Below are 25,989 nucleotides of genomic sequence, written 5' to 3' on the forward strand. Positions count from 1 at the left end.
CTGCTTCTTGGAATTTCATTCATCCCTGCCAACCATTATTCACGATTAGGTTATTTTGGTCCTGATTCATTTTGTAGTTCATATGAAAAGATGGTTTTGTTTTTGTTTTTGTTTTTGCTTTTGGACAAGGTCTTTCTATGTAGCCCAGACTGGCCTCAAACTCAGGATCCTCCTGCCTCAGCCTCCCAAGTTCTGGGATGATAGGCATGTACCACCACACCTGGCTTTCATCATTTTCTTTAGCCATCAGCAGCCACTTCACTCACATACCTCTAAGCACTGGTTCTCAACTAGAAGCAATTCTGCCTCCAAGGTGATACCTAGCAAGGTCTAGAGATAGATTTTTGGTTGTTGTTTTGGTTTGGGTTTTTTTCCCAAGGTCTAGAGATGGAATTGGGGGGGGGGGGGCGGTTCTTGTTGCTATTGTTTTGGCATCTAGTGGACACAGGCCTGAAATGCTGCAATTTACAATTTAAAGGACAAACCCACCTCACCCCCAACAAAGAATTATCTGGCATAAATGTAATAGTACTAAGGTTGAGAATTCTGCTCAAAAGCTATTTTACTCATACTCTAAATATAAAAAAACTCAACAATCAAGTAAAACCTGCCTTGGTTCAAGTTGGTTCACTCTTCTGCTCGCTGACTTCTTGTGTTCCCAAGATCTTTGAAATCTTGCCTTTCTCCTAGTAATGCAATGGTAAACTGATCCTCAGATCCTTAACTCCCTCTTGACATCTGACACTTAAAGACACTTGTCTCTGTGAGGTTCCCAAAGTCCCCAGGCTTCTCACCATGAAAAACTGGGAAGACTTTAATCCTTTACTTTCCAGACACAGATCTTTACACAGTCTGATCTCCAATCCAAGCTGACTAATCTTAATCACAGATTGCTCCCTATACTCCAGGGTAACAATATGACTTGACACTGTACATCAAAGGAACATTTAAAAGGCTTTTGCCTATCTAACTTTGAGTTTCGGCCCTGCATCTCTTCTTTCTATGGTCACCTAAGGGGTTGTTGCCTATCTCTAGAACAACAGTTCACAGGTTTAACACCTTATTATATGATCGCTAGAGGAATGAATACATGAACCAATAACCTGCAGGCTTAAGTTACAAAGAACATACATTTGTATTGATTGAATTCTGGATCTTAGAGCTCTGTCATTCAGTCACCAAAATATTTATTTAAGTTCTGTGCCACGCATGGAAGTAGGGAGATTAAAAAAAAAGGACATGGTCCCTACCCTTAAGTAGCTTATAGTACAGTCTGTGAGTCAAATACATAAATAATTTGTAGGTAAACTGATTATAATTAGATCATTTCTGTTTTATAGCCAAAAAGATATTGCAAGATAGAAAAATAATTCTTCCTGAAAATTAACAGAAATAAGTGTTAAAATAAAAACACACTGGATAGATGAATGAATGAGCAAATGAACAAGCAGATGGATAAAAAAGAGAAATTAAATATCAAACTAGTTTTTGATGGGAGTCTTAGGAGGTATATCACTGAGAATTTCAATATTCTACTACAATCTCCCTTTCATCTTCCTTCAAATGTCATTCTCAACTATAAATGCTAATTGATTTATCATTTTTAACAAATTAATCTGGGTAGCAGAATAATTCTATAACACAATGCATGCTGAAAAATCTTTGCTTCAGTTTGGCCTACAATGAAGCCTCTAAACAGATCTAGCCAACCAGTCTGCACAGACCAGGGATAATACTGGGCTACAATGCACCACGAAGCCTCTCCAGAAAATTATAGCCAGTGTTCATCTGATGATCAATGTTTGTGCTTTATCAACTGTTAAAGAGTTGCTATGATTTGGATAAATGTCCCCCAAAGGTCCATATGTTAAAGGCTTAGTCACCAGTCTGTGGGTAGATAGTGGAACCTTTTAAGAGGTGGAGCCTAGTAGCAGGAAGGTGGGTCACTGGGGGCATTCCCTTGACGGGGTGTTGTTTCCTGAACAATATGATGCAAGCACGTTGCTGTATCACCTCTTCTCCCACCACCATATGCTACTTTGCCACAGGTCCAACGTAACAGAGCTTATGGACCATGGAGTGGAATCCCTGAAACCATAAGCCAATATAAGCCTTATTTCTTATAGATTATATCAGGTATTTGTTGCAGTGATGGAAAGGGGAAAAGTAACAGCAGTTTTAATATCACTTTTAATTGGCACATTCTCTCAGTCTTAAGAGTAACAGACAGGGTTCCCCAAAAAAGAGATCATAACTATATTACATTCATTCTCCCTTTAAAAAGTACAAACATACCAACTGAGCCAGCACAAAATATCCACCTGGCTGGACCACCTCTGCTTCTACATAACACCTTGTTAATCCATTATAATTATTTATTTATATTGCAGCTATACTAGGATATCAAATGCTACAACTAAGTTCATCACCATTCCTTATAAAATGTAACTGTAAAGAGCTGGATTTGTACCTAAGAGCCATTGGGTACTATCAGCATGATCTTGAGCAAGATGTTTAACCTCCTTTGAGGCTAAAATGTACATAGGACTTTAAATGCAATTGTAGAAGACAACATTTACCATAGAGGATTTCTGTGAGAGTAAATAAGGAGATGGTATCTCTACAGAGAACATCTATGAGATGCTTAAAGACTATTAGCTTTCCCTTTTACACAAAGTTACTGAATAAAATTGTCTTATAATTTTCTTTTTGCTTAATTTTCTCTAGTACTCTCCACTTTACAAAATTTAATTCATTCTTTCATTTATTCAGTTATTAGGAGCATGAACTTAGCACTGACTCCCTCTAAAACCTCTCCCAGGCAACTATGAAACCCATAGTGAGAAGCAGAATTCAGGGTTCATTGCTTGCCTTTGTTTTAAAGTGGGAATCCCCCCTTCATCTCTGATAATTTTCCACCACCGAGTCAACCAATTGTGGATTCCAAGTCCAGCTTTGCCATTGGTTATTAAGTCCTCTGGGTCTCAGTGTCATATAAACTAACGTATGTATGGCAATGAACATAGTGTCTCGTGCATAATAGGTACTCTAACAAATTATATTTAACTGTTCTCACCATTGAGGTTGCTAACCTAAGTTGTGTTCTTGATCAACAATTAACCTCAAAATATAGTCCAAATCATGTGCCACTAGCATGCGCCCTGTTGCAGACTTATTCACTCATTTATTTAACAAATAATTTTCTGAGGACTAGGGGACATGGCTCAAATGGGAGTGGTAGAGCTCTTGCCTAGCAAGTGTGAGGCCCTAACTTCAACCTCAGTACCACAAAAAAAAAAGGCCCAAGTCAGGCTCTGTGTGTATCTCAGTGGTAGAGGGGCCTGGGACCTGGGTTTAATCCCCAGCACTAAAACAGAACAAGTAATTTTCTGAATGTCTAATATGTTTTAGCATAAAATAGCTGAACTAATGTTCAGCACTTTTTAAGATAATTAAGGACTCAGGCCTGAAGGCACTCATGGTCTAATGGGAAGGCAAACATGCAAACGAATAAATTACAAGAAATGAACCAAGCCTTGTATGCACATATGAATAATAAAAGAAAAATGAAAAAAAAAAAACATAAATTACAACGTGGTGTTCTAAATGTTAAAAATAGAAGTATGTACACAAAGTGCCAGGGAAGCACCAAAGATTGAAATCGGCAAAGCTTCCCAGGGAGATGATTATGCCACATGGAGCCTGTGAGGATGAGAGGACTCCACTGAACACGCAAAGGTAAAATATGTATTCCACGGGAACAAAAGCACAAGCTCAGGCTCCTGCTGGACAGTGTTGAGTACATGAATCAAGTATGTTTGCAGGATGCTATTGCAAAGGAATAGTGAAAATGAGGCAGGTAAAAAGCAGCAAATCAAGTGCCTGAGCTCAAACTCCAGTACTGTTTAAAAAAAAAAAAAAAAAAAGGAACCAAGGTCTCAAATAATATGCCAAACCATGTGGACTTTACTCTTTAAGCAATGGACAGTCACTGTTACATTTCTAAGTCAAAGAGTAACGTGGTTTAAAAGAGTAGCAAAGGAGGTAATGAATTGGAAGGACTAATATTGGAAGTGGTGATAGTGAATGGATATAAGTAGTGAGGGTCAAGCACACTTTAGGGTTTCTAGCCTAGATAAATGGTGCACTATAGTTCCCTAACATAAAGGAGTCATACAAATAGCAGAGCAGAACTGTGAGTAAAAATAATGAATGTTTTGAGTTTCATATCTCCATTGAGAGGTATGAAATAAATAACATTGAGGATAATATGGCTACAGTACAGGAAAAGGAATGAAATAGCAATATAGGTAACCTTTTTAAAATCAAGAAACATGCTTTTTAAAAGAAATATAATTTGGTCAGATCACATGCCTATAATCCAAGCACTGTAGAGGCTGAGGCAGGAGGATCATGAGTTTGAGGCCAGTCTGTGCTACATAGTGAGACCCTGCTCAACAACAAGGAAGAGAGAGACAAACAGACAGACAGACAGAAAGAGGTAATTTGTTTAGACTTCTCTCCCAACTTCAGATTACAAAGATTAATACCTATTGCACATACATTAAATTTTCACATAGAAACATAGAAAGATGTCAACATGTTTAGTGAAAGCTATTATCCCTTACCAAAAATGAGTACTCCATATTCATTTGTCTGTTACTTTTCTTAGAGCATCTACTAGCTAATAATAACACAAGGACATTCTCCTTACCTACAAAATTAAAATATTTCAAAAAGTAATGTTTTAATGGCAAAAAATATACATAGTTTGCTTCATCTTCTGAATAAAAACTGTTTAATTTCCTGAGCAGACATTAGTCATATTTTACAAAATCCAAATTCACGGAAGGAGTTAAAAATTTTCTAAAATTCCCAGAGCAATATACCTCACCCAGAGAATCTAGTCAAGAGCTTATTAAAAAGGCCTAAAAGTCAATGTCATACCACAATTTTAAATAACATCATGCATCCCTCTGTTTAATAAATTATTTCAAAATCAGGTCACAATTGACAGACACACTATCTTGGGCAGACGGGAGAAAGTAGATAAGCAGGGAAAATTTCCTTTTCTCTAGTGAAGCATGTCCACCAACTGTCATATCTGGAAAACAGCCAAAATGAGCACTTTATTTGCAAAAAGAACAGGAGTCTTGAAATATGAGCAAAATGTGTGGTGTATAAATGTGGAATATAGAAAATTCTTTTAGAATTCACATTCTAAACACAACTAATGCTTCAAAAGTCCAGGATGGAAATCCTTAAACCACTTTACCCTTTTCATCTAGGCTGTGACCACCTACCCAGGGCCACGTTCCCTTATATACTTCAGGACAGATATCCTGGCCTCATGAGTATTTAAGTGAATTAGCCACATAAATTATCTTAGAAAACAATAGCCAAACCATGTCTCCTTCAACAGTCCCAGAGCATTTTTTGGTTTCCTTTCCACAAGGTTTACCAGCAAAAGCTGACACAGCTGAGCTGCTGAGGGAAAACAACTAAACTATTAAAGAAGCAAGTCAGACAGAAAAGAGGCAGGGAAGGTAGAAATGTTAACAACTAGAGAGAAAAGGAAAACCTTAGACTGTGTCTGAATCTGTATAAACTTGTATAAGTCTACATTAATATTCTTAATTCAGTTGGGCCCATCATCAACAGTCTACAAGGGTTTTCTAAATGGGCTTCTCACTGGTCTAAAATAAATACATCTTAAAAGTAATAATGGTAGAGTCTAAACAGTGTTCATAGCTAATAACTAGGGAAAACAAAAGTATCAGGCATTTATTTTAAGTGACTTTACTACTGGAAACTTTTTGACATTTCTAACACTACTATTAACACCATTTTCACCTTGGATAAAATACCTAATTGTGTCACATAGTATTTTGGTTCTTTAAAAAAGGAAAGTATAACAGAGGGAAAGTAAGAAATGTAACATGAAGAAAGATTTCTGGGTTAAGTATATTCTCTCAAGAAATTCATAAAATAGTTCAGGTAGTCAACATTTTTCACATGCCCTTTTTGAGATTTTATCCTTTTATCTCCCCACAACCATGAGGTTGGGATCAAAGAGAGCCAGCAGTCCATAGGTTCCAGCAGTCTTGGAATCTTTGCTGCCTTGATTCCTGATCTTGCCAACCACCTGGCAATTCAACATTTCCTTGATTCTATGAGAAACTTCTGTAAGTCCTATGAATTCCATTTCCTTTCCAAGAGCAAGTAAACAAGACTTCCAAAGAAGGTCATTATTAGATGAGGATGATCCTTTCTTTCCATCAAAGAAATGATAATAATATGAATAGATGCTGAAAATAAGTATCCGTCAATCCCCAGATTCAAGAGTTCTGGAGAGATTTTAAAGGGCAATAGAGCACAGAAGGATAGGTGGTCTGCATGGTCCCTTGTTCTACTAATGAAATGTCACAAACTACAAAATTTAAGAACAATTTCCATAGAATCCCAAGTACCCCATAAAAACAGAAAACCAAGATATAAGTACTATGGGATATTATGAAAAGGTCCTATGTTATTAGAGGTATTAATAAGAAAATATAAGTTAAGAAAGAATAGGAATCACGGTATCTTCAGAACCCTGCATATCATCTTACACATTAAGTATATCACTTTTTAAATCCAGGCCTATACTACTTACTTTCCTATTAGTATAACTAAAATTATGATCATCTTTCTACTAAGCTTGTTTTCCCAAACCCAGAGGACAGCAGTAACTGGTAGCACTGCCTGCTGTTTATTTTTCTCTTTAATTTGGAATGAAAAGCTAAATACTCTTTTGAAGTGAAGTATACAACTGCAATGAATTATTTTTGCAATGCTCCCACTTTTTTTCCCACTTTTTTGCAAAAAAATGATAGTATTTTCAACTATACCAAAAGTTTACTAAAGAGCTTTCTAGAAGTTTCTTTGCTTAGATTTATTTCTAGGAATGGCTGGTAACAATTTAAAGTCTGGGAAATCTCCAGTATGAATTACTTACTTTCCTGGCTCATTTAAAGCAATAATCATTTTTATGAGACCTGGGCAGATTTACCATTTTAAAAATATACATGGTCAATTTCCTGACATAACATTAATGTGACATTTTAAAAATCATACTGGGAATATCACATGACAAGAAGAACCTACTTGCCGAAATCCTTGTCTCTATCAAATTCTGCAAACTCAACTTCCTCAGTGAATGACAGTTACTATCCCAATGCTTTTACAACTCTTTTTCTACATTATCATCATCTTACTGAAGTTCTTGAGAAAGCACTTTACTGACAATTATGATAAAAAGACCTTCAGCTAAACACAGCAAAAAATATATAAAGATTTTCTGTTTCTCAGTCAATCTGGAGGCCTACCACATGCCCACAACAATGGAGTAAAATGCTAAAAAAATGCAAAGTGCTGACCAACTCATGGAATTATCATTATCTCTCTTCCAAAATCAAAAAAAAAAATCTAAGAACTACTACACACTGCTCACACATTGGTCAAAATCTCCATGTTACATAAAATTCTTAATTTCCCATAGCCTGATCATCTTCAAACCCAAGGTACAGGCATTGCTAACTTAGAAAAATATACCATAATCATTGATAAAAAGAAGAGCATTATTACTTTCTCCTTTACTTCCTTTTCTATTCTCTTCCTTTTCTTCCTCCCCATTTCCTTTTTCTTGATGAACAATTCAGCCCCAAATCTGTGAATTAGTACAAAGAAAAGTAGGTATCCACACCAGGGAAAAGAGGGAAGCTGCAGGGGCTTATAACAGTATGACAGAGCCCAAGCCAGAGTAGGAAGCTACTAGGGACAACCTAATGTGTTGTGGCAGAACCTAAGTAAGTGAGAAGGCATCCAGTGGAGGTATGGCACAATATGAGAGGCCCAAATATGGTGGTGGCAGAAGGGAACATTCTGGTACAGGTGTCACAGTTCAAACAGGGTGAGAGGACATCCACATACAAGGGTGACCCAGTATAGGGAGGTTGGAGCTCATGAAGGATTAAAAGGGAAGCCCCCTGTAGAGGGGGAACCAGCATAGGGGGTCAGAGCCTAAAAAAGGTCAAGGAGATACCTATGCAGAAAAACAGCCTAACATGGAGTGGCAGAGCCTGAAAAGGGTAAGGAGAACTCATAGAGGGGAAGAGGGTACCAGTGGCTAGGAGGACTGGACATTTTATCAAATAAGTACATGTACAAAGATAATAGAAGCTGGGTTGATAAAGGATAAAGTTAGCTACAAATACAGGAAGAAACTAAAATAAATTCTTTGTAGAGTTAGGCTAGGAGTAGAAGCATCATTGAAAACTCAAGGAAGATAGATATAGATGTAAATATGTGCATTTCTATATATGAATAAATATATGTAATTTTTACTCCTTGGCTAAGAGGATTTTGGAGAGGTGACATCCCAAAATCTATGAAAATACCTAGTATCCAAATCTTAGCTTCTAATTATCAATTTTCAATAAAAGGAACTATTGCTCTGGAAATGGCTGATTCCAGAACTGGGACTAGGAACCATGGTGTGCCCTGGAATGTTTTAGAATACCAAAAACAAGAAAAATGCTCAAAGAATGACTCAAACAAGCCAGCCTAAAAGAGCTCCTACTAAGTATGGGATAATTTCAGAATCAAAATTAATGATAGTAATGCATTATAACCATGCAGTAAAACAAAAAGCCATAAGTTTATTCTAATAAAAAAAGATTTGATAAATGGGATATTTAAATAGCTTAAAGCTATCTTGCCACAAAATACTTATAGTAGGAAAAAACAATAATTATACATACAGAGAAGCTTGATAGCTGCCCTCATATACAAGTGGTTAAAGGAAACATTAGCAGCAGCAAGACAAATCAAATCACATGCTACCTGTTAGGAAGCAATGAAAAGAACAGAGGATCTCTCTATAAAAAGATGCATTACCTAAATCTAATTACAACAAAACATCAAGTCAAACCCATATTGAGAGACATTTTACAAAATAACTGGCTCATGATCTCCAAAAAGCGTCAAGACCATAAAAGTCAAATGAAGACTGAGAAAGTATTCCATACTGAAGACAACTAAGGTCTAACAATTAAATGGAATGCATGATTTTGAAGTGGATTCCAATGAGGGACATTATTGAGACTACTGGCAAAATTTGAATGTTGTGAGGAAAGATGGTTGTAATGTAATAAAGTTAATTTCCTAATTTTAGTGTTATTTATTGTGGCTATATAAGTGAATGTCCCTGTTTATAGGAATACAATTAAAGCATTCTGGGAGGCTGGGGGTGTAGCTCAAGTGGTAAAGCACTTGCTTAGTATGTGCTGTAAGGCCCTGGGTTCAATCCCCAATATTGAAAAAAATTATTCTGGGGTGATCAGATAGGCAACTTACTTTTGAATGGTTCATAGAAATAAAAAGGTTCTTTGAACCTTACTTCCAGCTTTTTCTTTATCAAAGCAAAAACAAGTCTTTGAGTTATTTTTGGTTTTTGTAGGGTTTTTTTCTTGTTTTGTTTTGTTTTGTTTGCCTCACTGGGGTTTGAACTCAGGGCCTCATGCTTGCTGGGCATGTGCTCTTACCACTTGAGCCATTCTGTCAGCTCAAATCTTATTTTTAAAAGAAAAATATTTGAGTATATAGACTTATCTCTAACCATCAAAACAAAAAAAAATAGTAATTTTAAAAGAAAAATATTTGAGAATATATAGCCTTATCTCCAACTATTAAAGAACTACTTACATGGTCAGATTTTGATCAGACACTGATATACAATGGGGGTTAGGAGCCAAATGTTAATACTGGATTGATCAAAAGAAAAAGCTGAATTTGTGAGCTTTTGTGCCCTAGTAAAATTAGAGAGTAACCTATAGCAATCTATTATTTCATGTATGTAATTTTTGTAAAGGTCTAGAGAAAAGAGTCTATTTTCTATCCTTCAAAGCACCAACAACATGCTGAATACATTGCGCACACACCCTCAAGGTATCGTTAATTAATAATACTTTACAGGGAAAGATAGAGAAGATATTAATCACAGGCCTATTAGGAACCCATTAATCTCACAGATTACAGCATAGTATAACTTCATTGGAATACAATCTCTGTTCAATTTAGCTTTGTGAGGAAAGCAGAAGATATGAAACAAATGTTAACTCCTTGGTGATGAGAACCACTCCTAAAAGTAGGTAGAAAAATGTAATCAGCAACTCATAGGATCAGAAGATGATTGGCAAGGAATTATCATCCCCAATGACCTGTCCTCTCACACCACTGAAGATTAAGGTTAAAATGTGCCCTAAAGGAAGTTTCCTATTCCAATAAAGAAGTTCATTAAATCTATAATTAGGATTTATAATTATGAATGTTTAATTTGTTGACTACTTAACTTTATTCCTTACATAGCCATTGACATCTTAATAAAAACAAAAACAAGCATTTTTATTCCCTCCTGTGGGACAGGCACGATGCTACTTTATATAAATTACAGTACGCTCCCCCACTTTCCTCATGGGGGATTTGTTCCAAGACCCCAAGATGGTACCAAATCCCATATATATATATAACTTTTTCCTATACATACATGCCTATGATCAAGCTTAATTTATAAATAAGGAACAGTAAGATATTAACAACTAATAAAATATAACAAAAGTTATTCACAACTTACAAATTGTTTATTTCTAGAATTTTCCATTTGTTGACCACAAGTAACTGAATCCATGGATAAGGGGGACTACTGAATCTTTAATCTTATAACCCAACAAGATCTACAATATCATCTTCACCTTATGAGTAATTTGCTAAGGGCTGAGGGCCCACTGAGGGCAGAGTTCTCATGCAATTTCAAGACTCATACTTTTCCCACTGCATTCTTTCACTTACGTCATTCACTGTTTTGAAAAATAAGGATATGTGGCATGAGAGAGTAACAATGCAATGTAGAAAACTTTTTGTTGGTATAGTATAAAACTAAATGGTAGTTATGGGTTTCAGGTAAAAAAACAAAGGAATAGTCAGAACCAAGAAAAGAAAACGAGTTCAACAAAGGGAAGAGGGCATGGAATAAGGAGATGAGAAGGCTCTAGATACACCACATGGTCCCCTAGATATTCTAGAGCCTAACACTAGAGCTGACAAAGCCATGAGTTAATAATGAACTAACTATGGCTCAGATGTATTGGCTTGAAAGAAATGGGTCATAAAAAGATCAGTGAACACTGTATCTTCCTTGTTTGTGTGAGAGATGAACAATAAAACCCATGGAGACAAAGGATGGACAAATTACAAAACCAACTTTGAAGACAACAGACGTTAGACAACATCAAGCACCCAAGAAACTTTGGGTAGAACAACTCCCACACTATTTTAAAGTAAAAAAAGAGAAAGAAATAATTTCATATATTTTTACCTAACTTAATTTTAACACTCATTTTATTACTCACATGCTATCGAGAACAAATTTAAAGCAAAACACTGTCCTTAAGATGAAACTGTATGAAAATCACAAGCAAGATTGAGAACTATATCAGAACTGAAATATATTACTATATAATTGTGCAGAAAATATACTTCATATTTATATACTGGCAATAATTGGTATTTTCATACTTTGACCCAGGATATCCACTAATCCTTATATAACTACAACTTCTCTTACTAGCTATTTTATTTTGGGCAAGTTACTCAGTTTTTCCAATCTTTTCCCAATAAATAAAGATGGGTTTAGTAATAAAGACCTTGCAGTATTGTTGTGAAGACTGACTATAAAGCATATAAAGCAGTTAGCCTATCTGGGACACTCAGTAACAGCAATTCCACTTCTAGCTATATATCTGAAGAATAAAGTTTTATGGAAAAAGTGGTTTACATGACAATGTTAACACACTAGTTATACTAAAATAAGTTAAAAAGCAGGCCAAGTATGGTGGTTCACCCCTGTAATCCCAGCTACTCAGGAGGCAGAGACTGGGGTGTACTGCAGTTTAAGGTCAACTTGGGCAAAAAGTTAGCCAGACCCCCATCTCAACAAACAAGCTGGGCATGGTGCTGCACCCGTGAAATCCCAAATACACAGGAAGCATGGGTGGGGGATCATGGTCCAAGGCCAGCCCAGCGCCCCTCCCCCCCCCAAAAAAACCTGAAAAATAAACTAAAAAAGTAAAAAGGGCTAAGACATGGCTTAAGTGGTAGAGCACTTGCCTAGCAAGCTCAAGTCTTGAGTTCAAACTCCACTATCACCAAAAATTAAAAAATCATCCAAGCATCTGGCACTATAGGAATGGTTAAGTAACAGTACACACTCCAAATCAGTGTTCTTCCAACTTAATGCATATGAAGAACTTTCTAGGGAAATCTGTAAAATGCACATCCCAGAAATTCTATGGGTCTGCTGTGAGACTACTAAATGCCTGTTTCAAAGGTGGTTTTTTTAATCATTCACTCAAAATTTTAAAACAGTTGAATGAATAACCAATACACTACAAAATAAAAAAGAAAAACTCAATGGCTATCCATGACCTTCAGAATAAAGTTCAAACTCCTTTGGGCAAGTATACAAAGTTCTTCACTTTCTAGACTTACCTCCTTATCCTGCTTCCATACAGAACTACATATAATAACCAAATTATAGTCTACATTTTTACCTGCTGCTACTTAATATACTGTTCCCTACTGACCAAAATACCCTTCTCCCAACTGGCCAAACTGGCAAACTCCTAGTCATCCTGCAAGATTTAATCCTCACCTCCTCTCTGAAGTTTCCCGTGTACTCCTCCCATGCAGAATTAAGGATTCTTCCATCTTACCTCCTGTTGCTATAGTAATTTGGTACTTCCAATGCAGCAGAATATGTCACACTGTATTTTAATTTTCTTTTTTTTTTTTTTTGCAGTACTGGAATTTGAACTCAAGACTTCACACTTGCTAGGCAGGCGCTCTACCACCTGAGCCAGTCTATTAACTCTCTCTTTATATTACTAACTATCCCATTATTCTACTAGCACTTGGGATTGGTGAGATGATCTCATTCAGTAGAATCCACAAGGCACTCAATAAATATTTATTGAAATAAGTGATCATTCTTTATCACTATTCTTAGTTGTGAATTTCTATAAAATCCCAATTGACCTTGTTATTAGTTTGTTGGTTGATTAGTAAGTTTGGCCTAAGTACACCCTAATACACAGAAAAAAAAATAGAGATCAACAAATGCAATTCTAAGAAACAGTTTATCTGCTTGGAAGTGAGGGGTTGGGGGTAAGAGGGAAGGGTTGGGAGAAAAGGGAGGGTTGGGGTGGGAAGGGGGGAGTAATGACCCAATCATTGTATGCACATATGAATAAAAGAAATTTTAAAAAAGACATAAAAAAAAAGAAACAATTTAACCAACACTTGTAAATCTTCACTTTTTCCTCTGATGATGTCTTTAGTTTCTATCAACTATCAGAATGACAGACCACTCTGGTCAACAGTCAAAGCAAACCACCAGGAAACAGTTCTGTTCTGGGCTACACACTGCTAGAATTTACCAAGCCAAAGAATATCCCTGCATAATTCCTGCTGCTCCCACAAACATACTCCTACTCATCCTATCTCTCTACACCAGCAGTAAAATATCTACACCAAACAGAGATAATTCTGTAAGCAAATACAGTGATATTTTAGTATATTCAAAACACTAAATATTGTATTTAGCATATTTGTATAATACACAAGATAATTCAAATGCAGCTTAGTAAAAAGAGGTACCAGAAAAGAACTCAAAGTGGCTAAGAGCAATTTCGGTCAAAAAGGGGAAAAAAAAAATAAGAAAAAAACTTAATGCCAAAAAATGTTAATTGGATTCAGGAGTAAGCATTTCAAATACCCTCACTATACAGAAAAACCGAAGTTTATGGAATCACCTGAATGTTGAAGTCAACTTGTAAAAATACCTGAATTTGAAGCTAAAAACCACATGAAATACTAAAGCTATTATACAATTCCATTCCATTCCATAGTTTTATCAACTGTAATTACATAATAAGTATATTCATTTAGGGAATAACTTCTGGAACTAGACCAACAATATGCCATATGTTTGTTTCTGAGTGTATGTAAATCCAATTTAAAAAACGTTCTGGGGTCTAGGGATATAGCTTGTGGTAAAATGCTTACCTAACACAGCCTGAGTTTGGACCCTAGCACCACCAAGGAAAAAAAAAAGATCTATGTTCTAAATCAGTAATAAAAAGAAAAGGCCTCACTATCACCAGCCCTATGTCTCCAATTAAATCTCTTTCCTCTTCAGCCTTGGAAAAAGGAAGGACAGATGACCACCCTTATCCAACCCCCTCTTGTAAACCAGGCAAAATCCACTCCATTAGTTCTGCCATAGAGCTTCATATCATAGCCTCATTATTTTGGCCTAACGTTTTGTTGTCTCTTTAAATGAAAATAATAAAAAGCTTCCTCTTTCTAAAAGCTTTACCAATCATACTTCACTATCACTGGAACTGTCAGCTCCCACAACTGGTTTTTGGAGATGGGATAAAAGGCAGGAAAGAAACAGGGCACTGTGTCCATGAGGTTAGGGCAGAAATTAACACGGAGGCGAGATGTTGAAAGCAAACTCTGTAGATGCCTCAACTCTGAAGGTCCAATATTGGTTCTTTATTTTTAATTTCACAATCCATTCCGGCCCTATGGCTCACGTGAAATCTGCTTCCCTTAGGAGAAGGACAGCTGTCACAAAAACTATGGCTGGGGTGAACTTGTAGTCACTAGAAAAGACTACAGGTTTTATTCTAGAAAAAGATATTTGGGCAAGAAAGGTTAAAGGAAATGTTGTATGGGGAGCAGAAATACTGAGCAGAAAGTAGGAAATGAGCTTGGCTGTGTAGGTCCACAACCATCAGTCAAGACTTGACACAGACTGTTTCAGCTCACTTAACTATAGGTAGTTAACCATTTTAAACAAATCTACTCTCACAACATAGGAGAATCAAAATAACTCTACAACACAAGTAAAAGCTCCATTTTTCACAGCCAGATTCATGAAAACATTCCTTTTTCTTTGGTGGGGGGGGGGGTTGAACTCAGGACTTCATGCCTTGCAAGGCAGGTAGTCTACCACTGGAGCCACACCTCCAGTCCATTTTGCTCTGTTTATTTTGGAGATGGTGGGGGGTCACATGAACTAATTGCTGGGCTGGCCTCAAACTGCAATCCTCTTAATCTCAGCCTCCCAAGTAGCTCCCATGAGTCACTGGCACCCAGCAAAGACATGCCATTTAATTTAAAAAAAAAAAAAGCACTACTAAGAAATAGACCCAGAAATGAACATTCTTGGAACACTACCATAAATTAAACCAAGGAAAACAAAATTTATCCTTTGACCATATTTTTGATCCACTCTCAAAAATCAATTTCCAGCCCCACCCAGGTTTAACAAAAGGTAAAACTCACTTGCTATCCTACTAATGTAAAAGAAGAAAACTAGACTCTAGGAAGTTTCTAAGGCTGTATTATACAAGAAAATTCACTGAATCTTCAACTGGCTTTGTCCTCTGCCTGCGTGAGATTTACAAGACCTTGCCATCACACATGCAAGAAAGAACCGCAACATGGGTGTGTCTTCTGTTTTGGTTTTGGGGTTTTTTGTATTGTTTTGTTTTGTTTTTTGGCAGTACAGGGGACTTGAACTAAGGGCCTCCACTTGAGCCACATTCCCAGTCCAGTGCATTTTTTCAAATATAAAATATTCTCTCCTATCAACCTATGAGTAATCAAATCTCATCATATTTTAATTAGCTGAAACCATTCTGCATATGATCAAATGGAAAACCAAAGGCATGCTAAAATGTATTAAATGTTAAATATCTTCAGGTTCCACAGGTTCTAACCCTTAATTTGCATTGTAGTCAGCCTCAATTTCTAGTTAAATACTCAGAAGAATGTTTCATAATAGGCTCTTTGAAAGAATTTTCCAAAATTCCTCAAATGCATAGTAAATTATTTCAGTATGCAGTTGAACTAATCAAATTGTTTACTGTCACCTAAAAGGTTACACGCTACAGTCAATAGACAGAGTTCTGAATATTGTACAATTTTGCCTTAATGTCTGTGAAGAGTTGCTCCACATTTCCATCCAGGGTAAGAAATCACACAAGGAACTGTACAATGTAAGACTAGATAGGGACTGGAGTGTAACTCAATGGTAGAACACTTGCCTAGCTTGCATGAGGTCCTGGGTTCAATCTCCAGAATCATAAAAAGAAAGAAAAAAGAATGAACAGAGGGATAAGTAGTAGTCACTAGTTGGCTCTGCTAGTTCACTGCTACATTGTCATTCTCACAGTTTTAAATAGGGAGCCAAAAACACTGCTTAGTAGAGAAAGAGGTCAGTACCAAAATCTCTTCTCTTTTCTTACTTCCCATCATGCAGCTGGCACTGCTCACACTGGCAGTCACAGCTTCCTGAACATAATGGTGCAATCACTGCCTCAAACATCATTACTATTTAAAATAGATAACCCACTTGCAACTTGACTATTTTTATAAATACAGCATTTTCATGAGATTTAACTGCTCCATTTGTGATTTATTTTATTTAACAAATGTGGCTTCCCTGAAAGTAATAACCACAACTGCCCAAACAGTTGTGAAAATTACAATGCTTCCTATTCCTATTTGCCTTTTATCTCCTTGTACCTATCACCAAAAACTTCATCAGTTGAATCCTAAATCTGAAAAATTTATAAGCTCTCTAGTCTAGCACTCTGGTCTATGTGTCTTTAGTAACCAGAAGATTATCCCCTTTCCCCCTTCTTACTGATCTACTTTTCCACCTGGAAGGATCTTAAGAACCAGGCCCTTTATGTTTAACAAGGATTTACAAAATATACTTCACATATACTCACTTCTTTGAAGCATTAAGAAAAACAAGTAAATCTAAGCATTAACAAACATTTATTGCTTTATTAAAATACAAATAATTCTTAATAATAGTAAAATTAACATACATCTTAAATGGGGATTATTTTGTTTAGAATAAATGGTAGTTGCACAAAGGAAAAGAGATTTTAAACAGTTTTGCAGCTGTCTCATGAAAGATGTAAGTTACACAAAATGAAATTTCATGTATAATCTGGAAGAAAAAAAAAGGAGCAAGGTAAGTCAATTTGAGTACTCTGATGAGCTTTGAAGGGCTCAAATTTCTTTAAAGATGTTAAAGGGGGTAGTGAGAACTGAAAACAAACATAAAAGAGAAATACAGACTTTGAAAAATAGACCTGAAAAAAAAAAGAATTAGAGTTAAAGCAGTTTACTAATGTAATCGTAAGCTCTGACAGTGTAAAACCATATATGGTTTCAGACCATAAAAGGATATTCTATGATATCTAACAAGGCCAAGAATCTGATTCATCCCAATTTCTGTTTTGCTCTGTCTTCCTTATTGAAAATCATTTTCAAACAAAAAAGAATAAATAAGGAGATTACTCATGCTCCAAACAGAGAGATCTCATAAGAGACACTTAGCTATTTTAAATGAGTGTTTATTCAGATCCAGAAGAGTTAGATGCAAGAGGGTATTGAAGTAATTTTCATCAAAACTGGGAATTATCAATGGCTCACTTCCAGAAACAAGCTACAATAAAGTAGCCTAATTTCGGTGGAATTTATAGACTTACTACAAAAAGGACAGATCAAAGAAATGTTGTAAACAGAACACGTCATGAATTTGAGAAATAAAATGGATAAACCATCTCACAGTATTCTCACAGGTACAATGGAGAAGCAGTTGACTGATTCTACGAAGTGGTTCCAGTGCAGGGGAAATACCACGCATAAAGACCGGCCACTTAAATTTATCCTAAGCTAAAAAGAGGTTCACTGGGGCTGTATTAAGCTGTGCTGGATTCTAGCATTAAATCTACAGCTTATTAAATCTACAGCTGATACAAAGGAGAGAAGTTACTATGCTAAAAGACAGACTGAAGAATCAAAATTATCTACATAGATTACAAATACAGGCTAAAACAAGATGAAATATAGTAGGAATAATCTAAGACAACCAACAATTTTAACAAGTACCAAAGGGGGAATCATGGCTTCATAGGTCCTCATATAGCTACTGCTCACTTAGTAGATAAGTAATCAAAATCATATTCTGAAAAGTTCTTACCTAGTGAACCCTCAAAAAACAGTCAAGAGATATTTTTATTGGAAAAAAATTTATGGATTTTTATCATCTACAGGAGCTCAGATAGGGCTACCTACACTGACCATGCACCTTAAAGCTTTTGTGAATAACATAGATTCATGAAAAGACTTAAGACCTGGAAAAGCAACTTTGAACCTCTGAACTTCACATCCTTGGTATTACTAATTAAGTGACCTTAGCAAGTTATTAATCTTCCTATCTCTTTTGTCCTTCATCTGTGAAATAAGGATTGACCTCTTAAGGTTGATATAAGAATTAAATGAGACGAGACATGCAAGCATTTCCACAGTCTGACACTATGAATACACCACATAAGTAATAAAACAAGTGGAAAAAATTGCCAAACTTATTCTACCATCCACTCCAAAATACCCTTAACGCAGAGAAACTAAAGCAGATACCTTAAAGCAACTGAGGCCAATAGGAAAAGGGGACCAGGAACTAGAGAAAAGGTTAGATCAAAAAGAATTAACCTAGAAGGTAACACACATGTACAGGAAATTAATGTGAGTCAATGCCCTGTATAGCTATCCTTATCTCAACCAGCAAAACCCCTTGTTCCTTCCTATTATTGCTTATACTCTCTCTACAACAAAATTAGAGATAAGGGCAAAATAGTTTCTGCTGGGTATTGAGGGGGGGAGCGGGAGGGGGCGGAGTGGGTGGTAAGGGAGGGGGTGGGGTCAGGGGGGAGAAATGAACCAAGCCTTGTATGCACACATGAATAATAAAAGAAAAATGAAAAAAAAAAAAAAAAAAAAAAAAAAAAGACACAACTGCGACCTGGCATGTCATGTGGGATGGGTGGGAGTCATGTGACTAGGAGGGTGCCACAAAAAAGGAGCACTTGAAAGGGACTTCTGAATGCCTAGACCATGCACCTAGGAAAAAGAGAATGGTGAAGACTCTCTTATTCGATGCCCAGCTATGATAAGACCAGGATGGGTGACCAGAGCGAGCAGTGGTGGGAATACAAAAAAAAAAAAAAAAAAAAAAATATTTATGTTTGATGGGGAAAGGCACATGTTCCATCCTCTTGGTGAAAACTAAAGAAAATGTGTCTGCTTAGAATTTTCATTTTATGCAAATGATCACCCACAGAATGCAACTTCAACTCTCCTTTTCTTCAGAGACACTGTTTCAGTTGTTTATTCAGTGAGAGAAAGATAAATGCAAGTTTGAAGGTTACTGATTTTGTTTGTGATTTTTACAACTTGGTTCAAATTACTCTAAGAACATGTCTTTTAGTGTCATTGTTTTCTAAGTGTATTCTTGTATGTACATTCTTGTTGTAAAGCTGCCCAAGCTACCTCAAAAAAAAAAAAAAGAAACCAGCAAAAAAACAAAATCTCTCATTTAGGATGAACAAAGTTAGTCACAATTTGTGTAATTTATTTAATGTTTATTAATTATATAGTAGGCATTTTATTCCTAAGATTTGACACCTATTCTTTTAAAACATACACACACCTAGGAAAGGAGTGTTTCAAAGATGTTTGCTTTTGAGTTCTGTCACAGCCTTTCTAAAAATACCATCATCTCAGTGAAATTAGATGAATTTCCCCCTATTCTGGAAGAATTTTTCAGTGTTTCTCCAAAGGAATTGATTTTTCAGACATCTTTCAGCATGTAGCCTTAATCATTTTTATAAGCTAATGGATTCTCCTGGAACATACATTTATCTCCCTCTAACTTAAAACTGTTAAGTAAATAAACTGCTTTTCTACAAATTACCTATGACTAAGGACAGTTATTAGAGCTGTAGTATGAAATATGCACACACTATCTACTTGTGTTTGAAAGTGAAAAGTATTTATCAAGTACACAACACAGAGAGCCAGCATTTCTAAGACCTACTGAAAAATGTCCCATAAATAATCATCGTTATGAAGCAAATTGCCATTCCAACAAAGTGTCACTGTCAATGAACATATATGAAAACATAATGGCACTTTTTTAAAATCCGCCATTTTCCAACTGAATTTATTTCACTGTAATAACTTTTCATTTTCCCTATTAGCCACTATTGTGATTAATTGCACTGTCCGACCACTACAGCCTATGAGAACTTCTCATCTGCCCAATGTAACTTGTAAGATAATAGTTTCTCAACTGTGCAAATTAACCCTGTATTTCTAAGGCACTACCTGCTGAATAAAGACCTTGACTTTTTTTTTTTTTAAATGTCATTTTCGAAAGATTCTCCAAGCAACATCCGTCTCACCTGCAACAGGCTCACTTCGAGAGGCCTCTACTCTATTCCATACATGTATCCCAACCCCGACCTGGAGTCTCACTCAGCTGTGTCCAGGTGACTGAAAGGGCTGCTGGGCTGCCTAGCCTGCCTCAAGTTTTACACACTCCTCTCACTGACACCTCCTCAGAAGGTTCACTTGCTTCATTTTGTGGACCATGACCCACAGCCCAGCAAGTGTCTTCTTGCAAGAGAAGGCAGCAGTCATCCAATGTGGCTTTGGCAGAGTAACTGCACGCACGCAATAGCTCCTCTGCCAATTTCATCTAAATAGACAAAACAGAGGGGGGAGCTGGTTTGAAGCTGCAAATATGTCATTCACAGTGTGATGGGAAGCGGGTGGAATGTCCATTTCTTCAAGCCACACTAGGACATGTCCAAGTTCTGCACCACAGCTCAGGGAAAAGTAGCCAGCTGCCTGACGCATTGATGGAAGGCTATTTTAAAATTACTCAAAGAACCTCAGGCATCATCTGCCTGGGAGGCTCGTTGCCTCCTCTCCACTCACACGGGCTGTTTCTCCTCCTCAATTTAAGAATGAATCGCTGGCAGCCAGCAGGTGCAACCACCGTGAGGAGGAGGGCGTATCCGTCACAATGCACAACGAGGTGAGCCACCCCCGAGAAGGTGCCCGTCCTTACCTTAGCAGATTAGAGAGGGGCAGGGGTCCGGATCCGCCGCCCAGGATCCCTCCTTTCCTGCCAGACAGGAGTTTTTCCACCAGAGCCACATTTCCAGTGCGAGCAGCTTCCAGCAGCTCCTGGTCCTTCCCCATAGTCTCTCAGCGACTCCCCCAGAGTCCTTTCCCTCCGGGGTCCTCCTCCCCGCCCACCCCCCACTCCCCCAAATCCAGGGCCCTCCCCGCCCCACCCAAAAAAATGCAAGCGCTTCAGCCCGAAGCGATCCCGCAGCCCCGCGCCGGGACCCTCGCGCTCTCCGCGGCTTCGGGGCGCAGCTTTTACAATGGGGCTCCCACCATATCTCGGGAGAGGGGCCGGCCGAGCGCGACGCGCCCCCACAGCCACTCCCCTCAATTCCCGAGGCCTCGTTTCCGCGGGTGGGGCGTGAGGGGCGGGGACCGGGCCGGGGAAGGCGGGGGTGCTTTTGAGGGGCGGGAGGAGGGTGGTGAGGACTGACGAGGACGGTTAGGATTGAGGGGGACGGTGAGGACTGCGGTGGTCGGAGGAGCGAAAAGAGACCGTCCTCGAAGGACCCCGAACGACCGCGGCGGCCCGTGCGCCCTCGCGCCCGGCCCGGGCTCGCCTCAGCCTCCGCGCGGGGCTGACTCGGCGGCTGCGCGGCGGCGGCGGCGGCGCGGCGTCCGCGGCCCTCAGCGGGGAGGAGCGCTCGCTCGGCGGTGAGGAGCGGCGGCAGCTCGCGCCCCAGCAGGGCGGTGCGGGCGAGCCGCGGCGGGCGCGTGCCGCGTGCAGAGGGCGGCGACGGCGGCAGTGGCTCGGAGGCCCGGAGCGCGGGGGACGTGTGTGTGCGCGCGCGGGCAGGTGCGGCCCGCAGGGTGGTGGAGGATGGGCGGGGCGTCGGCACGAGATCGGCTTCGTGTTCGTGGGCGGGTCCTCCCCTCCCCCGCTCGCTCCCCCCCTCGTCCTCCATCCTCCTCCCTGCTCCCTTCTCACTCCCTCCTCCCAAGCTCCTCCCTCCTCCCTGCTCCCTCCTTCCCGCCCTCCTCCACCTTCCCGCTCCCTCCTCCCTCTTCCCTCCTCCACCTTCCCGCTCCCTCTTCCCTCCTCCCCCCTCCCCTCCTCCCCTCCTCCCTGCTCCCTCCTCACTCCCTCCTCCCAGGCTCCTCCCTCCTCCCTCTTCCCTCCTCCCCCTCCCCTCCTTCCTGCTCCTTGGAAGTGGTTTAACTGTGTGAGTACTGGAGTTTCCAGTCCTTGGCCCCAGTGACAGACCCAGGATTGGTCAGGATGCTTGAGAAAAATCCTCCTTGAAGGTGAGGGGCAGACTAATGGTGCTGAGAAGGGATCCTCTTGCAACAGCTTCTGTGCAAGCAATTTGACCGACATTTCGTCCTCCCACTTTACTCTTTCCTTTGGAGAGAGTCTGAGATCTCTACTCTTGGTCAGAAAGAAGAGGTTCGTTTTACCTAGTTTCTGTGCCACTGAGCAGTTTGTGACTGTACCAGTTTTTCTAGGGTCTTTAATCAGCTAGTGTTTTAGTTGAGCTTTGGAAATCTGCTGACTTGTAAAGATACCAGGGAAAAGGTTCTCATTGAAAATTCCTCCACATCCACACTGGGGAAAATATAAATGGGCATGGATGAGAGAGCCACTTTCATTTGCATTTATCATCAGCAATTCATTGTGCGTGATTGCCTTGATTTTGTCTGATGCTCTGCTTGCCCGTGGTTTCTTTGGAAACTTCCTTGGACTCAACTTCATAAATGTTAACTTGTTGATAATCACTTGGTAGGGAAGGGTCATAATGGGTGTTTTGTTTACAGCAACCCAGTGAACTGGATATTACTGTAAATTCATTTTATAAATAAAGTAGCAGCCCAAAGAGTTAATTGAAATTCTTAAGATGCTATACACAGTAATTGGCTGACTCAGAACTGACCCCCAGAACTGACTGACTTCAAACCTCACACTCTTTCCAACACACCTCCTACCCTCAAGGAAGAATAAAATGGACAGATAATAATTATAGCACTTTTGATGAGTGGTCACTGTGTACCAGAAACCATGCTAAGTGCTTCCCATATTTTTATTTCAACCCTCACAACAATCCCATGAAATAAGTATCATTTTTATCATCATGTGCAGCTGAGGAAACTCATGAGCCCAAGATCATACAGCTAGAAGAAGGAACTGAGATAAGACTCAAATCCAGGACTGCCTGCTCCAGGCTAAGTTTTAAGTAAATAACAGGGAAACTAAGAAGACAAATAAATAACAAAAATAATTTTTTAAGTTGTTTTTTGAGGCAGAGATAGGGAAGATCAGGGTTCCAGGCCAGCCCAGGTAAGAGTTAATAAGACCCTTTGGGGTGCGGGGAGAGAACTAAAGCAAAAACGGGTCAGGTGTGTGACTTAAGTGGTAGGGTGCCAAGCTCCCAAGTTTAAGCCCCAGTGCTGCCAAAAAGAAAAAATTTTTTCTTGAGTTCAGAGTTCTGAGAATTTTATTTCAATGACTCAAAGTATTAGATACATAATGGCTACTCATTGGAGGATTCCTGAGGATATAGATTGTGAGCTGCTGTGTTGTTTTTGTTTTATTATCTGTTTTAATGATAAGATGTGTGATCCCTCACATAATAGGACTAACAGAACAGTTAAACACTCAAGAAGTATGGAACCACCAAATTCAATTTGAAAATGGCATAGGGAAATCCTTTTTCCCCTTTCCTAATGTTGCCACCTAAGCAAAACAAGCCTTTCCTAGGATGTTAGGAAACTGTAAGTATCCAATTGGGCAGACCTAAAAACTCATCCACATTTTCAAGTAATATTTAGTCATGGAAGACTGAGTCATCATTATCAAAATCATGCAACATCCAAGGAGAAAGCTGTTGGTAATGATCGACCGTAAGGATCTGTTCCACAGTTCCAGGCACTTTACTGACATATGATACTCAAGAGACAATTTATTTAAATCTACACTTCTTGATTTTAGTTGCCTCGAAACTTCTTGTTGAAGAAGATAAAAGCTTTCATTGCATGAGAATTAACATGCAAATTATAGCAAAAATATTCTTCTAAAAGTCCAAAGATGCTAAATAAATGTCCAGGATTTTTAAATGTCCAAATTTCATCAAGATGTGTTTGCATCTGTGAATAGTGCAAAGAGCCAGAAAATCTTGGGAACCACTTAGACAATCTAGATCTCAGTTTAACCAAATGTAAAATGAAGTTTTATATCTCATTGCTCTTGGCCTTCCCACTGCTAATAGTGTATGCCTGTGATGAAATATGTAGTATTTGTGAAATATGTAAAGCAGATTACTTTGTAGTATTTGTGAACTATGTAAAGCAGATTACTCTGTCTCATTTAATCCTGACAACAGCACTAGGAGGTAGATATGAATTAATCCCTTATTTTTTAATTTAATCCCTTATTTTAAGTTCTGATATGCACAAATATAACTCTGAATATTTTATGGCATATATATATATATATATATATATATATATATATATAGGCATATATATATCCTCAAGACACTTGTTGGGGTTGATTAATAAAGGAATAGAGGAATAGGAGTTGAGACTAGAAATGGGAGGTAAAACAGAGACTACAAATGAGAGGTAAAAGCAAGTATAGAAGTGCATGCAAAAAAAAAAAGCCTTTGAAACATAAAAGACATTGAAAGACATGAATCCAGCTCAAGGTCTGTTTGCAGTGGGGGAAAGGAAATGATGTCTTCTAGCTTAAAGTTATCAACTAAGCTAGGACTGTTTAACCCTGCAATTTGAGTGGGGCTGTAAAATACCTACCTTCCATGTCTCAAGCCCTGAAGGAACACTGCATCAGTAGTGCTAACAGGCTGTAGGGTGGACAATAACAACTCCTAGTTATAGAATGTGAAGATACTAGACACCTGGGTAGGAGACCAGGTTTTTGCTTCCTGCATTGCATTTAAGTTCTTCTTCCCATGAGACAAAATCTATCCTTCATCACCATTCTAAAGAAACACAACACCAAGCCTATCTCAATGTTTGTGGTGTTTCTGCAGACTTACATTCATGAGTGTTAAAGACCACAGGATGCTAAACACCTAGTCCTCTCCAATTCTAACCAACTGAGAACAAGCACAAGGAACCAAATGAGTATCTCTTTTGCATATCATCTTTATTTCTGAGATGGTTAAATGTCTAATATCCCACAAAGTGCAGGGATCCCTACCAAAACTAGACTTAAAATGAGACTTGGACCATCCTCCTTTTAAATGTATACCTTGGGACCTGAAAATCTGACTTTACACACCCAGACTAAAGACTGTCTCATAAATGGTGTCAGAGCAGTGGAGAGAATGATAGGTTTCCAGGCCACCTTTGGAAATCATGCCAAAAAGGTCCTGATCCAAGTATGAGGTAGGAAGGAGAAGAAAGCCCACTGCCCCTCTAAGTGGTCCATAAGATAGAAGAGACCAAAGGAAGAACAAAAAGCCAGAGTTGATCCTGAATTTTGTTTTGAAAGCAAGGCAACCACACCCACTGGGAAAGTGGTCTCAATGAATACAAGTAGGGAAAGAAACCAGAAATGTTCATGGTCTCACAGCTCCCTCTTGGAAACAGGAGTGGAAGTTTCCTGTGCCCTAGGGAAAGTCAGCAAAGAGGAATGAGCTCCCCCAGAATCCCACACCACACAACATTCCATCACCATCCTCTGATTCTCAAACTCACACCTCTCTGAGCCACCCTGCCTATGGGCATGGTTGACCTCGCACATAACCCACTGAAAAATGTGATCTTGTTTTCTGAGAAATGTTCCCTAAAATTCCAACAAACTTTCGCCATCTCTTTTTATTTTCTACTAAGGAAGATGCCTGCTATCCTGAAAAACTATTACAT

At 38.6% G+C, this 25,989-nt stretch overlaps 1 protein-coding gene across 13 annotated transcripts in view; it reads right to left on the reverse strand.

Moving 5' to 3' along the window:
• Anks1b (ankyrin repeat and sterile alpha motif domain containing 1B) overlaps positions 1 to 21,287 on the reverse strand; it is a 1,133,346-nt gene extending 1,112,059 nt beyond the window's left edge. For 4 of the 13 annotated variants that reach the window (XM_074084191.1, XM_074084192.1, XM_074084190.1 and 1 more), the window contains exon 1: positions 21,104 to 21,281. In XM_074084191.1, coding sequence (XP_073940292.1) covers positions 21,104 to 21,237 — 134 coding nt within the window. In that variant the 5' untranslated portion in view covers positions 21,238 to 21,281. Of the gene's footprint in view, positions 1 to 21,103 lie in introns of all 13 variants that reach the window. The other 9 variants (XM_074084188.1, XM_074084184.1, XM_074084183.1 and 6 more) reach the window with 6 other exon arrangements.
• Positions 21,288 to 25,989: the final 4,702 nt, after the last annotated feature.

This window comes from Castor canadensis, chromosome 8 (assembly GCF_047511655.1).
Source record: "Castor canadensis chromosome 8, mCasCan1.hap1v2, whole genome shotgun sequence".
In the NCBI taxonomy this organism is placed as follows: domain Eukaryota; kingdom Metazoa; phylum Chordata; class Mammalia; order Rodentia; family Castoridae; genus Castor; species Castor canadensis.